Raw genomic sequence first — 18,333 nt, 5'->3', positions numbered from 1 at the left:
TCTCTGGGCTTATGGGTGCCTCTATAGGTGTTGTTCAATGCTGAAATCCTCTTCAACTCTCTATTAAATCTGTTCAGCTTCAGAGGCAGACGACAGCCGTCAGCTCCGTCTGTTAAAATCTCAATATTAAAAAGACGCCAAGTTCTACCACATTAAGGAAACGGTTTTATATGCACGAGAGCTAAATGAGAAGGCAAGCGGGGGGATAATAATATGCTATTAAATGTCTCGCTTTGACATTTCTGGATATGGGAAATGTGCTATTTCATTTTCAGGTTTTTACATTTAGCATGAGTATGAAACCATCCTGTATGTATTTGTTTTGTAGTTGAATTCTCGGCTCTTTGCTCCCATGGTATTGGAACCACGACCGATGGCAGAGGTACAGCCTGACTGGAATTGTTCACCACGCACATCAACATGTTTCTTATTCAGACCAGCCATCTATAATGACTATGTTCATCTGTAATGACTCTGTTCATCTCTAATGACTCTGTTCATCTCGAATGACTCTGTTCATCTGTAATAACTCTGTTCATCTGTAATGACTCTGTTCATCTCTGATGACTCTGTTCATCTTTAATGACTCTGTCTCTACTCTAATGACTCTGTTCATCTGTAATGACTCTGTTCATCTCGAATGACTCTGTTCATCTCTAATGACTCTGTCTCTACTCTAATGACTCTGTTCATCTCTAATGACTCTGTTCATCTCTGATGACTCTGTTCATCTGTAATGACTCTGTTCATCTCTAATGACTCTGTCTCGACTCTGCAGATATTAATGAGTGCGCTCTTGATCCTGAGATTTGTCCAAATGGTGTTTGTGAGAACATGCTGAGGACATACAAATGTAACTGCAATAGCGGCTTTGAAGTTGATTCGACCGGAAAAAACTGCATCGGTGGGTACTGAAATGATCCTGTGATATCTCAGGCTGCGTGTTACCGTGCGCAGACCTGCTGATTGCGTTCGGCGCCCGAGCGGTTGTTCACTCTGTTGGGTTGTGTACCGGCGCAGATATCGACGAGTGCGCCGTGAACAGACTGCTGTGTGACAACGGCCTGTGTCGAAACACTCCGGGCAGCTTTACCTGCCACTGTCCCAAGGGCTACGTCTTCCACACCGAGACCAAGGTCTGTGAGGGTGAGTACCGTCTGACTTCTCTTGTCCTTAACATTCTGGCATTCTCGTCTGACTCAGGAGAATGTGCCCTTGTTTACTGCTGCCTGTCTTTTGTAGATATTGATGAGTGTGAGTCCAAACCTTGTGTGAATGGGGAATGTAAGAACAACCAGGGGTCTTTCGCATGCATCTGTTCACAAGGCAGCACCCTAGACAGTTCTGGAACTCAGTGTGTGGGTATGTATGTCAAGCCTTGAACGGATAAAGAAACCAATCATCGACATTCACCAAAACTGCTTACAGACCACCAGACCTCCTCATAATGATTTACCAAACAGAAACACCATATTAAGACTGCCAGTCATCTGTCTACCCACTGACAGGGCTGCTCCGCTTTTCTATGGGAGTTAATTAACCATGATGTGTCCTCAGACTTGTTTTTGTCTAGTGAAGTGAAACCCACAGCTCACTAAATCCATTTATTTCCACTTGACCACATTTTGTGTGAATGGTCCCATAATGGACTGTGTCTTGCCAACAGAGACGAGCAAAGGGACTTGCTGGCTCAAAGTTATCAATGGGCGCTGTGAGATCAACATTAACGGAGCCACTCTGAAGTCGCACTGTTGCGCCACGCTTGGGGAGGCATGGGGGAGTCCCTGTGCCAAGTGTGAACCAGGTCAGGCCCCGGTTTTCTCCACATGCACTTATGCCGGAGTATCTACTGTAGTCAGGTTTCGGTTGTGCTTAATCTGAAACGAGCCTCTTTTTAAAGCTTCTCAGTCTTATGAATGCAAATGAGCGAAAGGATGTTTAAAAGGCTTCACACAGTTAAATGCAATACATGTGCAGTTGTGTGAGTCAGCTGTAGCCCTGACAGGGGTGTATAACAAAGCTAAACCTTCGCTCTGTTTCTGCCTCAGATCAGCTCTGCTCCAAAGGCTATGCCCGAGTGAGAGGTTCTGTCTGTGAAGGTAAGAGTGTAGCATGGCCTAATGCATCCCTGCAGCCCTACAGCCCTGATCCACACTCACGTCACTTTAAATTCATTTTACCACCTCTGTAAAAGAAAATATTGAAATCTTTGCTTTGTTATCTGCATTGCAAACAGATACCCAAAACCTAAATTAAACTGATGAGTATTGTGGTTATTTGTGGCACCTGTTAATCTGAAAGGTATGTATGATAGTTTATTAACTCTTTTCTCTGATCGTAGATGTGAATGAGTGTGAAGTGTTTCCTGGGGTTTGTATCAATGGAAAGTGTGTGAATACGGTGGGCTCTTTCCTGTGCCAGTGCCCCAGTGGGATGACTGTGGACGCCACCGGGAGAACATGCGTCGGTTCGTGCAGCATGCCCTCTTCCCTTACACGTTCAGTTTGCTCTTGTTCTGTATTTAACACTCATTTGATGTTAGTAAGCAGTCTTCAGAGCCATCACGTAGTTTGCAGTTTCATGTGAACTGGCCTCCAAGAATAATCCAGTTAAACACTAATCCAGTGTCAGAAGAGACCATGTGTGTGTCTTGTGTGCGTGTGTGCGTGTGTGTGTGCGTGCGTGCGTGTGTGTGTGCGTGTGTGTGTGTGTGTGCGTGTGTGCGTGTGTGTGTGTGTGTGTGTGTGTGCGTGCGTGTGTGTGTGTGTGTGTGTGCGTGTGTGTGCGTGTGCGTGTGTGCGTGCGCGTGTGTGCGTGCGTGTGTGTGTGCGTCTGTGTGTGCGTGCGTGTGTGTATGTGTGTGTGTATGTATGTGTGTGTGTGTGTGTGTGTGTGTGTGTGTGTGTGTGTGTGCGTGCGTGTGTGTGTGTGTGTGCGTGTGTGTGCGTGTGTGCGTGTGCGTGTGTGCGTGCGTGTGTGTGTGCGTGCGTGCGTGCGTGCGTGTGTGCGTGTGTGCGTGTGTGTGTGTGTGTGTGTGCGTGTGTGCGTGCGTGTGTGTGTGCGTGCGTGCGTGCGTGTGTGCGTGTGTGCGTGTGTGTGCGTGTGTGTGTGCGTGTGTGTGCGTGTGTGTGTGTGTGTGTGTGCGTCTGTGTGTGTGTGTGTGTGTGTGTGTGTGTGTGTTTGCAGACCTGCGCACTGAGCAGTGCTTTCTGAGTCATGAGGATGAGCGCTGTGGTACGCCCATTCCTGGGCGTCATCGTGTAGACGCGTGCTGTTGCTCGGTGGGTGTGGCGTGGGGCCCGGAGTGTGATGAGTGTCCAGAGAAGGGAACCCCAGAGTTCAATCAGCTCTGTCCGCGGGGCCCTGGCTTCTCCCACAGAGGGGACTTCATCAACGGAAAACCCTTCCTGAAAGGTAGAGAACATTAAGAGAGGCCTGGACCTCCTCAGCTCATCTGTGGTGTGAGAGGGATTCTGTCTTTGACTCGTGTTTTCACACAAGCAAGTTCAGAATGCATCATATTTGTGACTAATGATTTTTACACATGTGGGCTATTACAGCCCATAGGTACATAGGCAATAAACTGAATCTCACATTTTCAGATATGAACATGGAGTGCTGTGTACGACTATATCTGTAACACTGTTGTCTTTGACATGCACTAGTCTAATGTGAGGCTGATGTGCTTTATTTTCTCAGATATCAACGAATGCAAAATGATCCACAGCCTGTGCACCAATGGGAAGTGTCGTAACACAATTGGTAGCTTCCGGTGTAAGTGTGACAGTGGATTTGCCTTGGACTTCGATGAGAGAAACTGCACAGGTGAGTCGTAGCTGTTGGCGTAACTCTCGAGTCTATGCAGTGATTGTTGTGTGCCTCAGTCTCTGTGTGGTGTTAGAAGATGTGATCAGACACGTGTGTTTGCGTGTAGAAGATGTGATCAGACACATGTGTTGCGTGTAGAAGATGTGATCAGACACGTGTGTTTGCGTGTGTTGCATGTAGAAGATGCGATCAGACACATGTGTTTGCGTGTAGAAGATGCAATCAGACACATGTGTTTGCGTGTAGAAGATGTGATCAGACACGTGTGTTTGTGTGTAGACATCGACGAGTGCCGTATCTCTCCGGATCTCTGTGGCCACGGCACCTGCGTCAACACGGCGGGAGACTTTGAGTGTGAATGCTTCCCTGGTTATGAGAGTGGCTTCATGATGATGAAGAACTGCATGGGTAAGACCCACATTCCTCATTACTCAGCACATCTGAGAATCTACACTGAAGTGCAAAACTACATCCAAACACACACAGCCAATGTCATTTTATCATAGCACAGTGACCTCATCTGGAGAACTCACTGAGTGTCTTCTGATTCACAGAGGATTTGTCACAGTTTTTTGTGCGGACTGAGGGTTTTATATTGCAGTTATCTATTCCATATAGACTGTAGGGTACAATGGAGTCATTGGGAAACAGTAGTGCATCTCCAACTCTCCCACTGGAGTGCTCTTATTAAGTCTGTGCATGGATGTGCATATGAGGTTTGTCATGTAGTAACACATAGTAGACATCAGCTGACATACATATGAGGTTTGTCATGTAGTAACACATAGTAGACATCAGCTGACATACATATGAGGTTTGTCATATGGTGACACATAGTAGACATCAGCTGACATACATATGAGGTTTGTCATATGGTGACACATAGTGGACATCAGCTGACATACATATGAGGTTTGTCATGTGGTAACACATAGTAGATGTCGGCTGATGTACATATGAGGTTTGTCATGTGGTAACACATAGAAGACATCAGCTGACATACATATGAGGTTGTCATATGGTCACACATAGTAGACATCAGCTGAAGTTCATATGAGGTTTGCATTATGGTCACACGTAGTAGAGATCAGCTGATGTCTACTATGAGGTTTGTCATATGGTCACACATAGTAGACATCAGTTGATGTACATATGAGGTTTGTCATATGGTCACACATAGTAGAAATTAGCTGACGTACATATGAGGTTTGTCATATGGTCACACATAGTAGACGTCAGTTGATGTACATATGAGGTTTGTCATATGGTCACACATAGTAGAAATTAGCTGACGTACATATGAGGTTTGTCATATGGTCACACATAGTAGATATCAGCTGACATATATATAAGGTTTGTCATATGGTAACGCATAGTAGACATCAGTTGACATACATATGAGGTTTATCATATGGTCACTCATAGTACACATTAGCTGACATACATATGAGGTTTGTCATATGGTCACACATAGTAGACATCAGCTGACGTACACATGAGGTTTATCATATGGTCACCCATAGTACACATTAGCTGACATACATATGAGGTTTGTCATATGGTCACACATAGTAGATATCAGCTGACATATATATAAGGTTTGTCATATGGTAACGCATAGTAGACATCAGTTGATGTACATATGAGGTTTATCATATGGTCACTCATAGTACACATTAGCTGACGTACATATGAGGTTTGTCATATGGTCACACATAGTAGACATTAGCTGACATACATATGAGGTTTGTCATATGGTCACATGTAGTAGACATCAGCTGAACTGACTCACGTGCTTTTCCTTAAAGAACAGGGCTCCACTCCCTGCCACGCCACCATAAGCAGCACTATGTAATTTAAGCGTCAGCCTTTTTAGAGGGTAGAACTGAGCTGTTCTCCAGAAGAATTGGCAAGGCTTGTAATAAGACTGTGCTTGGAAGGCAGTGGAGGTAATTTCCTTTAAAGGGCTGTGCAGCTTCGTGAATCAGCTTTATGGGAATCACAGCCATGGGCGTAAAGCGCTCTGTGTGTGTGTGCTCAGCTGCAGCAGTGCCCCTGCCTGGGCCAGGAATCCCCTCCATTAACATTAAGACACTCGCCATCCCCTAGCCGGCGTCTCTCTCTCTCTCTATTTTTACATGCAATTACTTGTCTTTATGTCCCACCATCTGTGAAAATGTCTGCATGTGTGTTTGTGCGTGTATATGTATGTGTGTGTGTGTGTGTGTGTGTGTGTATATATAAACCACAGAAAATCCAAGTGCCTGCATACATACATAGATACATACATACATACACACACACACACACACACACACACACACACATATATATATATAGACTTGGATTTTCTGTGGTTTCTGGGGAATGCATTAACTGTGGGCCATGCTCCCTTTGAGGAGGGGAGTGAAAGGGAAACTCCTGAGTCTGTGCACTCTGGCGCCTCACTCTCTCTTGCTCCTTCTCTCTCTCCTCTTCTCTCCCCAGACATAGATGAGTGTGAGAGAAACCCTCTGCTGTGCCGGGGTGGGGAGTGTGTCAACACGGAGGGAAGCTTCCGGTGCGTGTGTCCGGAGGGCCACGAGATTGCCCTTGATGGCTCCGCCTGTCTAGGTGAGTGAGAAGGAGGTTTGGGCAGGAGGGTGAGCAGGAGGAGGTGCCCTTATCGCCGTGTGTGGGCTGCGTGACTGTATTTGGGGTGGGTCGCTCTGTGTGGGTGTGTGGTCTGTCTCCCTCACTTGATGGATGTGTTAATAAGTCTTTGAGATAACAGAGGCCCAGAGCATCTGGATGGTTTGAGCTTGGTGACTATGATGCCTTAAGTCTGGAACCACACACGCATGTGTGTGTGTGTGTGTGTGTGTGTGTGTGTGTGTGTGTGTGTGAGAGTGTGTGTGCGTGTGTGTGTGTGGTGTGTGTATGTATGTGTATGTGTGTGAGTGTGTGTGGTGTGTGTGTGTGTGTGTGTGAGTGTGTGTGTGTGTGTGTATGTATGTGTGTGAATGTGTGTGGTGTGTGTGTGTTTGTGTGTAAGTTGAGGCACTGGGTGGCAATGAGAGAACCATAGAGGCTACTGGCGGTAGAAGTAAGGCCTTCATTAGATGCCATGCTGTCCCCTGGTGTGCTCCTGAGAGAATGAGTGTCCATAGGTGTGTGTGTAGTGTGATAGGTGTAGTGCTCCTATGCCTGAATGTACAGTGCATGAGGAGGACCCTGGGTTCTTCTGAAACCTTTGAATCATTTCTCATTAATACCCTCAGTGTTGATTATCTTAATGCCTGCTTAAGGCCTACTTAATAATTTGAAGTAATAAGAAATAAGAAGTAATAATGCTCGACTACTTATTTCACAAATACTAAAACAAAATAGAATTTAGTTAAAATCAGGTTTTCTCCAACCCAGTTTTACACACAACGTAACTTTTTTACAATATTCTCAAGAGTTCAGTTGACATAAGATATTTTGAAACACTTCAGATGATTCACACATATACAGACCGTAGCGGGTCCAGCTAAGAACGACAGGAAACAAAATTAAAGTTAAATGAAATAAAACGTCGCAGGCCTGTTTCAGTGTGTGTGAGCGGCCGCTTCACTCTTAAACAGGCCGTAAACCATATTATAGGATGGTGCCTGTTAGCGCGGCAGTGCTGTTTCATATCTTTACTCTTCCTCTTACGATCAGTGGCGTGGCACCTCCTCCAGTTCCGTGGTGCCAGAAGAACTTTGGGCGTATACCGGGTAACCCAAAGCGCTATGTGGGTAACTCTTCTCATACCTGAAGCAGAAACTTCAGCCAATAGTATCAATTCGTGATTTTAAAAAGGGGACCGAGAGTTTGTTCACCTCATCAGTGAACTGAAACTAACTTGCTAATCAATTAGCTTCGTACACTTGTGAAACACTCATCAACTCAATATGAAGATTCTTCATGCTATTTACCTGAGGAAACAATGAACAAAACTTCCTGATGATTATTGCTTAGATAATCTTTTAAAAAACGTTTACATCAGTCTACACAAACATTAAATCAAGTGCAAAATCTCCTCAGACGTCCTTTAACCTTTAACCCCCCAGCCGCTCTATGGCACTTAACCCCCAGCCGCTCTATGGCACTTAACCCTCAGCCGCTCTACGGCACTTAACCCTCAGCCGCTCTATGGCACTTAACCCCCAGCCGCTCTACGGCACTTAACCCCCAGCCGCTCTACGGCACTTAACCCCCAGCCGCTCTACGGCACTTGACCCCCAGCCGCTCTACGGCACTTGACCCCCAGCCGCTCTACGGCACTTGACCCCCAGCCGCTCTACGGCACTTAACCCCCAGCCGCTCTACGGCACTTAACCCCCAGCCGCTCTATGGCACTTAACCCCCAGCCGCTCTATGGCACTTAACCCTCAGCCGCTCTATGGCACTTAACCCCCAGCCGCTCCACAGACCAAGACAGCAGTGCATGTGAAGCGCAGTGGCTGCTTATCGTGGTCCTGAGGACATGCATTTTTGTCCACTGTGTATATGGTTGAATGACAATAAAGAGAATTATTATTATTAATTATTGGTATTCTTGTCCTCTCTCTCAACTCACTCCCTCAGGGGCTCGCATGCGTCTAGTGACATCAGTCAACCATTTAGAAGAATAATAAACACATCTCAAATTGAACTTTATCTAATCATAAGAAAATACATGAGCCACAACAATAACATGATAAACTTACATACTAATAGATTTAACAATATGTATAACAGTGTATAAATAATATATATATTTTTAACCTGGCTACACCGTATTTGTTACCTGCTATTTCTTTCTCACTGTGCTATGCTGTACTGTCCTGTGCTGTGCTGTGCTCTGGTTTAGACTGAGAGAATAGTGCTGTGTTGGGTTTTGCTGTGCTGTGCTGTACTGCACTGTGTTTTAGGCTAAAGAGAGAGTAGTATTATTTTTTGTTGTGTTGTGCTGTGCTGTACTGTCTTAGGCTGAAGAGAGAACAGTACTATGTTGTGTTGTGTTGTGTTGTGCTGTGCTGTGTTTTAGGCTAAAGAGAGAACAGTAGGAACAGTACTATGTTGTGCTGTGCTGTGCTGTGCTGTGTTTTAGGCTAAGGAGAGAACAGTACTGTGTTGTGTTGTGCTGTGCTGTGCTGTGCTGTGTTTTAGGCTAAGGAGAGAACAGTACTATGTTGTGTTGTGTTGTGCTGTGCTTAGCTGAGCTGTGTCTTAGGCTAAAGAGAGAACAGTACTATGTTGTGATGTGCTGTGCTGTGCTGTGCTGTGTTTTAGGCTAAGGAGAAAACAGTACTATGTTGTGTTGTGCTGTGCTGTGCTGTGCTGTGCTGTGTTTTAGGCTAAGGAGAGAACAGTACTATGTTGTGTTGTGTTGTGCTGTGCTTAGCTGAGCTGTGTCTTGGGCTAAAGAGAGAACAGTACTATGTTGTGTTGTGCTGTGCTGTGCTGTGCTGTGCTGTGTTTTAGGCTAAGGAGAGAACAGTACTATGTTGTGTTGTGTTGTGCTGTGCTTAGCTGAGCTGTGTCTTAGGCTAAAGAGAGAACAGTACTATGCTGTGCTGTGCTGTGCTGTGCTGTGCTGAACTGTGTCTTAGGCTAAGGAGAGAACAGTACTGTGTTGTGTTGTGCTGTGCTGTGCTGTGCTGTGCTGAGCTGAACTGTGTCTTAGGCTAAAGAGAGAACAGTACAATGTTGTGTTGTGCTGTCCTGGGTACTCTGTGTGTGCTTGCAAATGGCTGTGGCATGCTGTAGGGTGGATGCTGTGCTCCTGTGGGGAGGGAATAGCTTCTTAATGCTGAAGTCCGTGGTGGCAGATGGAAACCTCCCTCCGTCATGTAGTCTCCCACATGAAAAGATAAATACACACTGTGTAAGCAGCACCCAGCTGTGTCCAATCACATTAAAGACCCAGAAGGTCCTCTTTCCCATCACCTCTGCCCTGTGCCTGCGCTCGCTCCAGCTCTGGACTGGAAAACGTCGCTTCCACGGACCATTCCTATCTTCTGACATGAATGCAAGCGTGTGTGCCCTGAGTAGAGTCTATGAGTCTTTTCCTGTGTGAGAGAGAACAGAATAGCACTGTGCTTGCACTATGACTATATTTAACATTTACATTTGTTCATGTTTTATAGACGCTTCTATGGGCATGCTTGTTACTCTTGTTTTAAAAAATATTGTATTGCAAGAAGAGACAGGTTAATCCTGTGAATAAATGCACTTTGGAGATTGTGAATGTTTTACTTCAGAGATTATGAATGGTTTAATTTGGAGATTATGAATGGTTTAATTTGGAGATTATGAATGGTTTAATTTGGAGATTATGAATGATTTAATTTGGAGATTATGAATGATTTAAGGCCCGATGTTGGTGGGAAATCCCTTTTTTGATCATTTTGTTTTCTCTGCAGTAATAAATGAATGAATTACAATTTACAATTTACAATTTAGTTATTTGGCAGACGCTTTTTACCAAAGCGATTTACAAGCAGTGCATCAGTCAGAGTCAGATTTGTTTTCTCTGCATTAATAAATGAATGAATTGTTTTCTCTGCCGTAATAAATGAATGAATTGTTTTCTTTGTCTTAATAAATGAATGAATTGTTTTCTCTGCAGATATTAATGAGTGTGAATTAAGCGACAAACTGTGCAAGAATGGCCAGTGTGTGAACATGATTGGTCGTTACCAGTGCTCCTGTAACACCGGCTACAAATCGACTGAAGACAAGCTGTCCTGCATAGGTAACGAGTTTTAAAAGATTCCTGATCACCTCAACAGCATTCATGTTTAACGCAGTTTAGCTTCACACGGCTGTGATGAGATGTCAGTCAAAATATCATTAAAACGATCAATTATCAATATCACATCATCAGCCTCTGTCTTCATGGTGATGACTGACGACGCCCAAAGCCAGGTTTTCATATAATGTACGGATATAATAGTGTTAATAATAGTATATAATGTTTAGTCAGTTGACTCTGCTGTTAATGAATTGACTCCGCTCGTGTTACTTATAATAGAGTGTTGTGCTAATTTGACTTTACAGTCTATGAAATATCACAGTGATTTCGGCAGGCAAAGTGTTGGCTAATGACCCATTACATGTTCTTGTGCGTGTAAAGTTTAAAGGTCACTGTTCTCTGTGTTTCAGACATCGATGAGTGTACCATTCAGAACGGAGGTTGTGAGACCTTCTGCACTAACTCAGAGGGCAGCTATGAGTGCAGCTGTAGCCATGGCTACGCCCTCATGCCGGACCAGAGGAGCTGCACAGGTGGCCATTCACATCCTTTTCCACAAACACTGCATGAACGCTCTCTGGAATGAAGTGGATTGGGAATATTCAAATGTTGCCTCATTCTTTTAGACAGAAACCGTCCATATGGGCTCAGAATAGGACTGAACTGGGTTGACTGAATATCTGCCTGACCCTGGCCAGTTTAGAGTAGTTGGGTATAGCCTCTCTTTGGCCTCAGGGAACATAACTGTACTTGTTTTTCAACCTAAAGACTTTATATATAATGTCACCCAGCTATCACTGAGCACATTATCTTATATCACCCTGTCTGATGTGGGTGAAAACCCTGTCTGATGTGGGTGAAAACCCTGTCTGATGTGGGTGAAAACCCTATCTTATATTGGTGGAAGCCCTGTCTGATATGGGTGAAAACCCTGTCTGATGTGGGTGAAAACCCTGTCTGATGTGGGTGGAAACCCTGTCTGATATTGGTGGAAACCCTGTCTGATATTGGTGGAAACCCTGTCTGATGTGGGTGAAAACCCTGTCTGATATTGGTGGAAACCCTGTCTGATATGGGTGAAAACCCTGTCTGATATGGGTGAAAACCCTGTCTGATGTGGGTGAAAACCCTGTCTGATGTGGGTGAAAACCCTGTCTGATATGGGTGAAAACCCTGTCTGATATTGGTGGAAACCCTGTCTGATATGGGTGAAAACCCTGTCTGATGTGGGTGAAAACCCTGTCTGATATTGGTGGAAACCCTGTCTGATATGGGTGAAAACCCTGTCTGATGTGGGTGAAAACCCTGTCTGAAAACCCTCTGGAAGCTTTGACTCCTCTTTTTAACTTTGACTGAACATTTTATTTCTTTCCTGGCAGACATTGATGAGTGTGAGGACAATCCAGACATCTGTGATGGCGGTCAGTGTACGAATGTGCCCGGGGAGTACCAGTGCCTGTGCTTCGATGGCTTCATGTCCTCTGAAGATATGAAGACATGCCTTGGTAGTTTATCTTCAAATTTTATTGCTGCATAAAAATTTAAATATATTCAGAGGTTCATTTATGACATTTGTGCATCTGCCAAAAATTGAGAGGAATGTGAAGGCCTGTTTTATAATAACCGTAACAATACATGCAATGTCGGACAAAGCTGCTGGAATGCCTGGCATCCCAAAGACTGGCCCTGATATTTTTTTTATAAGAACATGAAATGACAGGGCCGATTTGCTTGAAGATTTAAGCCAGGCCTTCCACGGTGGAGTTTTAGGAGAATTGGGCCTTTTATGGTCTTGGTAAATAGTTGGACTATTTAGGTCTGAGTTATTTCTCCCTCCTGGCTTTTTAAAGATGTGGATGAGTGTGAGCTCAACCCCAATATCTGTCTGAGTGGGAAGTGTGAAAACAGCAAAGGCTCCTTCATCTGCCACTGTGACCTGGGCTACTCCGTCAGGAAGGGCACCACCGGCTGCACAGGTCTGCTCCACTTTCACACACACCAACATTTGAGTTATGAGGAGGAACTTTCCAAACCGTAATTCAGGCAAAGGCATAACAAGTCAGTGAAGAAAAGCCCACGTCTGCCTCTGGGCGGAGAGGCTGGAGATGAATACACACACGCTCACACACATGCTCAAACACACACTCGTACACCCACTCATACGCAGAGGAAGGGTAATTCAGACCTTAAAAGGAAGGAACAGTACGGAAGACTTACATACAGATCTGACACACACACTCATGCATACACCTACGCATGCACACACACACATACACCTACACACACACACACACACATACAGGAGAAGACAGTGGGTCATATGGATCGTATTAGGTTAGGAGGAGAGAATGCAGGGCTCACTGACACAGGGGAGAGTAGAAGGGGTTTCAAACAGGGAGCAGGGTGGTGGCTGACAGCCTCTTTCTTTCTCTCTCCTCTGTTCTCTCATCTTTTCTCCTCATACCCCTCTCTCCTGCCTGCTTTTTTTGCTCTCCTGCTGCTGGCCTCATGAAGGCCAAATACCCCTGGAGCAGCCAACCCCAGCAGTGAGCTCATCGGCACTCAAAATGCCCATTTGTTTGCTAAAGCAAGTGTGCACTGAATTGCTCATGGTTTGTTCCTTTGTTGTCCTTTCATTAAGTTCAGTTAAACATTACGTGATGGTGTATAATGAGATCTTAAAACGGGGTCCATTCTAAGAGCTGTACGTATGATGGTCAGTGAAGGGATGTACTCTCTTTTTTTTTCCCTTCACGCCTCTGTCTGTGTGGTATAATGAGTTTAAGACTATTTTCCCTTCACACCTCTGTCTGTGTGATACAATGAGTTTAAGACTCTTTTCCCTTCACGCCTCTGTCTGTGTGATACAATGAGTTTAAGACTCTTTGCTTGAAGAAGATAGCTGGTATGAGTGATGTTCAGAGAAGGTTTGGAGAAGCCATTAATAAAGCTGCCTATTAAACAACTGTCACTTGAGAGATTAGAGTCAGACAAGTTCAGAACCCTATGGGGAGTTCAGAGGAATAGTCTGTTCAGAGATTAGAGTCAGACAAGTTCAGAACCCTATGGGGAGTTCAGAGGAATAGTCTGTTCAGAGATTAGAGTCAGACAAGTTCAGAACCCTATGGGGAGTTCAGAGGAATAGTCTGTTCAGAGATTAGAGTCAGACAAGTTCAGAACCCTATGGGGAGTTCAGAGGAATAGTCTGTTCAGAGATTAGAGTCAGACAAGTTCAGAACCCTATGGGGAGTTCAGAGGAATAGTCTGTCGGCTCATTCGTTTAACATCACGAGGTCGAGACACAAATTGAATAGTTACAGTGTTTATGTAGAGGGAGAAGATTCAGAGGTAAAGAGTGGGGTGAGTGAGGTGTGGTATTGTAGTGAACTGTGGTAGTGTGTGGTAGAACTGTGTAATGATGGAGAGAGAGCGAGAGGGAGAAGATGAACAGCTGGATGAGTTTCCCTGCGCGCGCACACACACACACACACACACACACACACACACACACACACACACACACACACACACACACATATATATACACAGAGCACTTTCTGGATGTTATTGTTTGATTGCTTTTCATGTGGATGGGCAGGCTGCCTTGTCCAGATGGTGTATAGGTGCTAACATGGACCCCGTGCCTTGGACAGATGTGCGCTGGGAGGAATGACAGTGATGTCATGATGCAAGCGTGCAGGAGACTGGGCGGAGTCGGCGCTGTGCGCTGGAGCAGTAACAGAGCTGTGACCCTTACAGAGCAGGCTTGGCTCGGGCTGAGCTGGCCCGTGTGCAGTGCTGGGAAAGTACCGCGTGGAGGACAGTGTGAAGGAGCGCTCTGTGAGGATGTTCGAGAGCTGCACGTGACACGCTTAACGTGATGCCTTTTGGCTCCTGTTACCAGTCTGTCTGCATTTCTCACAGATCCTCTCATGGCCCAACGGTTCCAGTTCTACAAACAAACAAATTCGTCCAAATTGTGAAACTGTTTTCGAGAACCCCCCACCCCTGATCTCAGCCTACACACAGTGCATTCCAATCCCACGCACGCACGTTGGCTTCCTCTCCGGGCTTTTTAAAATCTGCGTGTTAGAGAGAAATACACGAGCCAACTCATAGGTTTGGAATTCCTGACCTTTGAATGTGGAGTAATTTATAACTTTGTCAAAAGTGGAGAATCCGCATGTTGCTGTAGCCTCAAAAGCAGGATAGGAAGACCTTAGCTCATCGGAGCGTCAGCTCGTCGATCGGAATGTTAACTCGTCGATCGGAATGTTAACTCATCGGTCGGCACATTCATCCACTCATCCGTGTGAAGGTGACGGAGTGTTGGAACCGCTGAGGTGGAGGGCTCCGAGAGCGTCAGTTAACAGACGTACAGCGTGTTCTAGGCTACTACATATCTGCATTGGGATATAAAATCAGTAGAGGGTTAGGCCTAAGGTTATAAAATGTTTTAAATGGACTCTAATTTCCATCCTTAATATTTTGCCTTCCAAAACACAGAACTGTGAATTCCATACTAAGCCTCAAACTAATGTTGATTATGGTCTAATCATCTTTCATTTGTGGTTATTATTGTTTTATTGTCTCTTTCCGTTGGCACATCAGTTAGAGAAGTTCAAAGCAACGGGAAAGCCTGAATGGTTGGAAATACAGTGTTAAGGGCATGGTTCCTGTTTTACCATTAGAGCCACAGCTTTGACTCAGTCCCAGTCTTGACCCAGCTGCAAACGATTGCCTAACGGGGCTGTTTTCCTCGGCTGTTTTCCTCGGCTGTTTTCCTCGGCATTGCCACACATGGAAGGCAGGGAGGGACTGCACAGAGCTCTCTACGTTTAGGCGGCTCTGCTTTCCACACTGGAGAGAACAGAGAACAGAGACCAGCACAGAGAGAGCTGTGCACCAGTCCAGCCACCCCCCACCCCCCCGTGAGCTAGTACTACCTCTGAAAAGTCCTTGATCTGACCTGGGGTCGCTATCGCCTGGCCAGGCCGGTGTGTGTGTGTGTGTGTGTGTGTGTGTGTGTGTATGAGAGAAAGAGAGAGAGAGAGAATGTTACACAGCCTCTGCATGCAGTGACTCCTACTCTCATGTTTACTGACGGCCTTTCCACGTTCTTGGCATGAGAGAACCCCCCCCCCCCCTTTACAGGAAGTATCTTTAATCAAACACGTACCTCCTGTAATCAACCTTTAACCACCATGTCTCAGCCCTTGTATTAAACTCAGGGTTGTTTTATAAGACAGGACTCTGTCTCTGTCCCTGTCAGGACTCAGAGAATGATAAATGAGGAATGATGAGTGACAGAGTGACAGAGTGAAGGAGTGACGGAGTGACGGAGTGAGAGGGTGAAGGAGTGATGGAGGTGAAGAAGTGACAGAGTGACAGAGTGAAGGAGTGATGGAGGTGAAGGAGTGACGGAGTGAGGGGGTGAAGGAGTGACAGAGGTGAAGGAGTGAAGGAGTGACAGAGTGAAGGAGTGACGGAGGTGAAGGAGTGATGGAGGTGAGGGAGTGACGGAGGTGAAGGAGTGACAGAGTGAAGGAGTGACGGAGTGAGGGGGTGAAGGAGTAATGGAGGTGAAGGAGTGACAGAGGTGAAGGAGTGACAGAGGTGAAGGAGTGAAGGTGTGAAGGAGTGAAGGAGTGACGGAGGTGAAGGAGTGACAGAGTGAAGGAGTGACGGAGGTGAGGGAGTGACAGAGGTGAGGGGGTGAAGGAGTGAAGGGGTGATGGAGTGAAGGAGTGAAGGGGTGACGGAGTGAAGGAGTGAAGGGGTGAAGGAGTGACAGAGTGAAGGAGTGACAAAGTGAAGGGAGATCGTGGCGTGGGGAGCTGTTGTCTCCCTCCGTCCTTGAATCGTTAGACTTCTTTCAGTCCGCTTGCGACGCCTGTGCACCAGAGACTGTTTTTGTCAAAGTTTTCCAGATGTTTTCTATGTTTAATCAATGACCATCTTTGTGTTGCTTGAGTTTTTGTTCTTGTTTGTCTGTAATAAACCACTGGGTTCATGTCTAAGCTTTTCTCTTAAGGTAGCACTAGCACCATCCTGGCCAGAATACTCTGAGGGGAATTTATTTTAAGTAAGAATTTGAATACTAATCCATCACATCTCGGTTGTATATTATTCTTGTTCTGATGCATTAAAAGAAAGCCTCAGTGCGCTCATATCCTCCCGTGTTTTTGGATCTTATGCTGACGGTTCTCTGAGGAGAGTGCAGAGACAGCTGCTCTGTTTGTTCAGAATTTTGCTTATCCTTCCATAGCTGTGGCTTTAAACAGGACACGGCTTATGAAGAATGTAAATAGCACTGTTTGTTTTGTCAGTCACTGAGGGGGCTGCTTAATGTTTCTCATTTATTAGTGTCACACGCTGTTTTAAATATGAAGTTGATCTTATGTGAGGGTATTCTATGATTATAAGTGAAAAACCCACACTGTGATACATTCTTCCATCAAAGTCTAATCTAATTACAATTGCAGTTTAATGAAAAGACAAATAATTATGTGGCAGATTACATTTGGCACACCATAATTTCTCTGGTTTTATTTTAATCATATTTTGAATAGATGACGTTTCCAATCAGTAGTCTGTGCCAACAAACATGTCAACAATTAACATGAACAAGCATCGTGCTCTGGGGCAGTGACCGTGTGTAGTCAGTGACCGTGTGTAGTCAGCTGTGTTTGTGGACCAGGGACCTTCATGATTTGTGCTGCCTGTAAAAGTCCTTTAATTGGTCCGGAGTTGGTGAAGGACACTTGTGACCCTTGGTGTTGTTGAACTTTCGTGTCTTTTTCCACAATTAACGAAGAAAATAGTCTACAGATTCATTCGTTGGTTTTGTTGGTTAACTTCGGTTAGTGGGATATTTGGGGGTGTCACTGTTTTTTCATGGAATTAGTATGTAGGTCAACACATTCTCACTACTAATATTCACAACATGGAGGGAGTGTTTGCTGTGGACACGATCTCTGTGCCCCTGTGTTTGGAAAACACACTCGTGCTTAGAATGCGCTCCAGTTGGAAGTATGCTTGTTGCATTCTTAAGAGATTAGATTTGCTGTAATAAAGGTCTCTGTGGTAAGAGAGTTTGATAACCAGCCCGGAGAGTCGAGGGCTGAAGACAAGCGCAGCTCTGTCTGTGGCGTTTCGCAGATGTGCTGGAAAACAGGACATTGTATTCTTAGTCTTTATCGGATTTCTACAATGTGGCAGCACTACCTGTGGAACAGATGTTTCTGCATTAAGATTCACCAATAAACACAGCACCAGTCTCACTAGATAACTATGCCAGCCCAGGGTGTAGCATGACTACGGTTACACATTGCCCGTCGCCGACCCGTTGAATGCCAACTGCCGCCTCTGACCTGTTTTCTGTCTGGGTTACAGATATTAATGAGTGTGAGATCGGTGCCCATAACTGTGACAGACATGCCACATGTACCAACACAGCTGGAAGCTTCAAGTGCAGCTGTGGCCCTGGCTGGATCGGCAATGGAGTGAAGTGCACAGGTAGGATCCTGCTTCTAGGCATTGATTCTAATTAGGAGGAGTCTTTTTTGACCCTCAGGGTGAAAGTACAAACTATTACTTGTCTTAACAAGGCCAAAGACATGGCTGTGTGATCCTCACTGAACCCTATTTATGAAAAAAAAAAAAAAATTCTGTGTAAAGTAACATAGTATCCCACAACTGCTGAACAGCTGAATTCATATCCCGGGGATATATTTGTTTACATTGAACAGCTGAATTCA

General features: G+C 45.2%; 1 protein-coding gene across 1 annotated transcript in view; it reads left to right on the top strand.

Moving 5' to 3' along the window:
• fbn1 (fibrillin 1) overlaps positions 1–18,333 on the top strand; it is a 68,298-nt gene that overhangs the window by 19,029 nt on the left and 30,936 nt on the right. The window contains exons 18-33 of the mRNA XM_030793300.1: positions 329–382; positions 779–904; positions 1,021–1,146; positions 1,243–1,362; positions 1,667–1,804; positions 2,049–2,099; positions 2,342–2,467; positions 3,187–3,414; positions 3,700–3,825; positions 4,108–4,236; positions 6,316–6,441; positions 10,448–10,573; positions 10,984–11,106; positions 11,953–12,078; positions 12,424–12,549; positions 17,969–18,091. Of these exons, the coding sequence (XP_030649160.1) occupies positions 329–382; positions 779–904; positions 1,021–1,146; positions 1,243–1,362; positions 1,667–1,804; positions 2,049–2,099; positions 2,342–2,467; positions 3,187–3,414; positions 3,700–3,825; positions 4,108–4,236; positions 6,316–6,441; positions 10,448–10,573; positions 10,984–11,106; positions 11,953–12,078; positions 12,424–12,549; positions 17,969–18,091 (1,974 nt within the window). The remainder of the gene's footprint in view (positions 1–328; positions 383–778; positions 905–1,020; positions 1,147–1,242; positions 1,363–1,666; positions 1,805–2,048; positions 2,100–2,341; positions 2,468–3,186; positions 3,415–3,699; positions 3,826–4,107; positions 4,237–6,315; positions 6,442–10,447; positions 10,574–10,983; positions 11,107–11,952; positions 12,079–12,423; positions 12,550–17,968; positions 18,092–18,333) is intronic.

The sequence above is a fragment of the Chanos chanos genome, chromosome 2 (genome assembly GCF_902362185.1).
Source record: "Chanos chanos chromosome 2, fChaCha1.1, whole genome shotgun sequence".
Lineage (NCBI taxonomy): Eukaryota > Metazoa > Chordata > Actinopteri > Gonorynchiformes > Chanidae > Chanos > Chanos chanos.
Note: the sequence above shows the minus strand (reverse complement) of the source record. Positions and strands in the feature narration are given on the sequence as shown.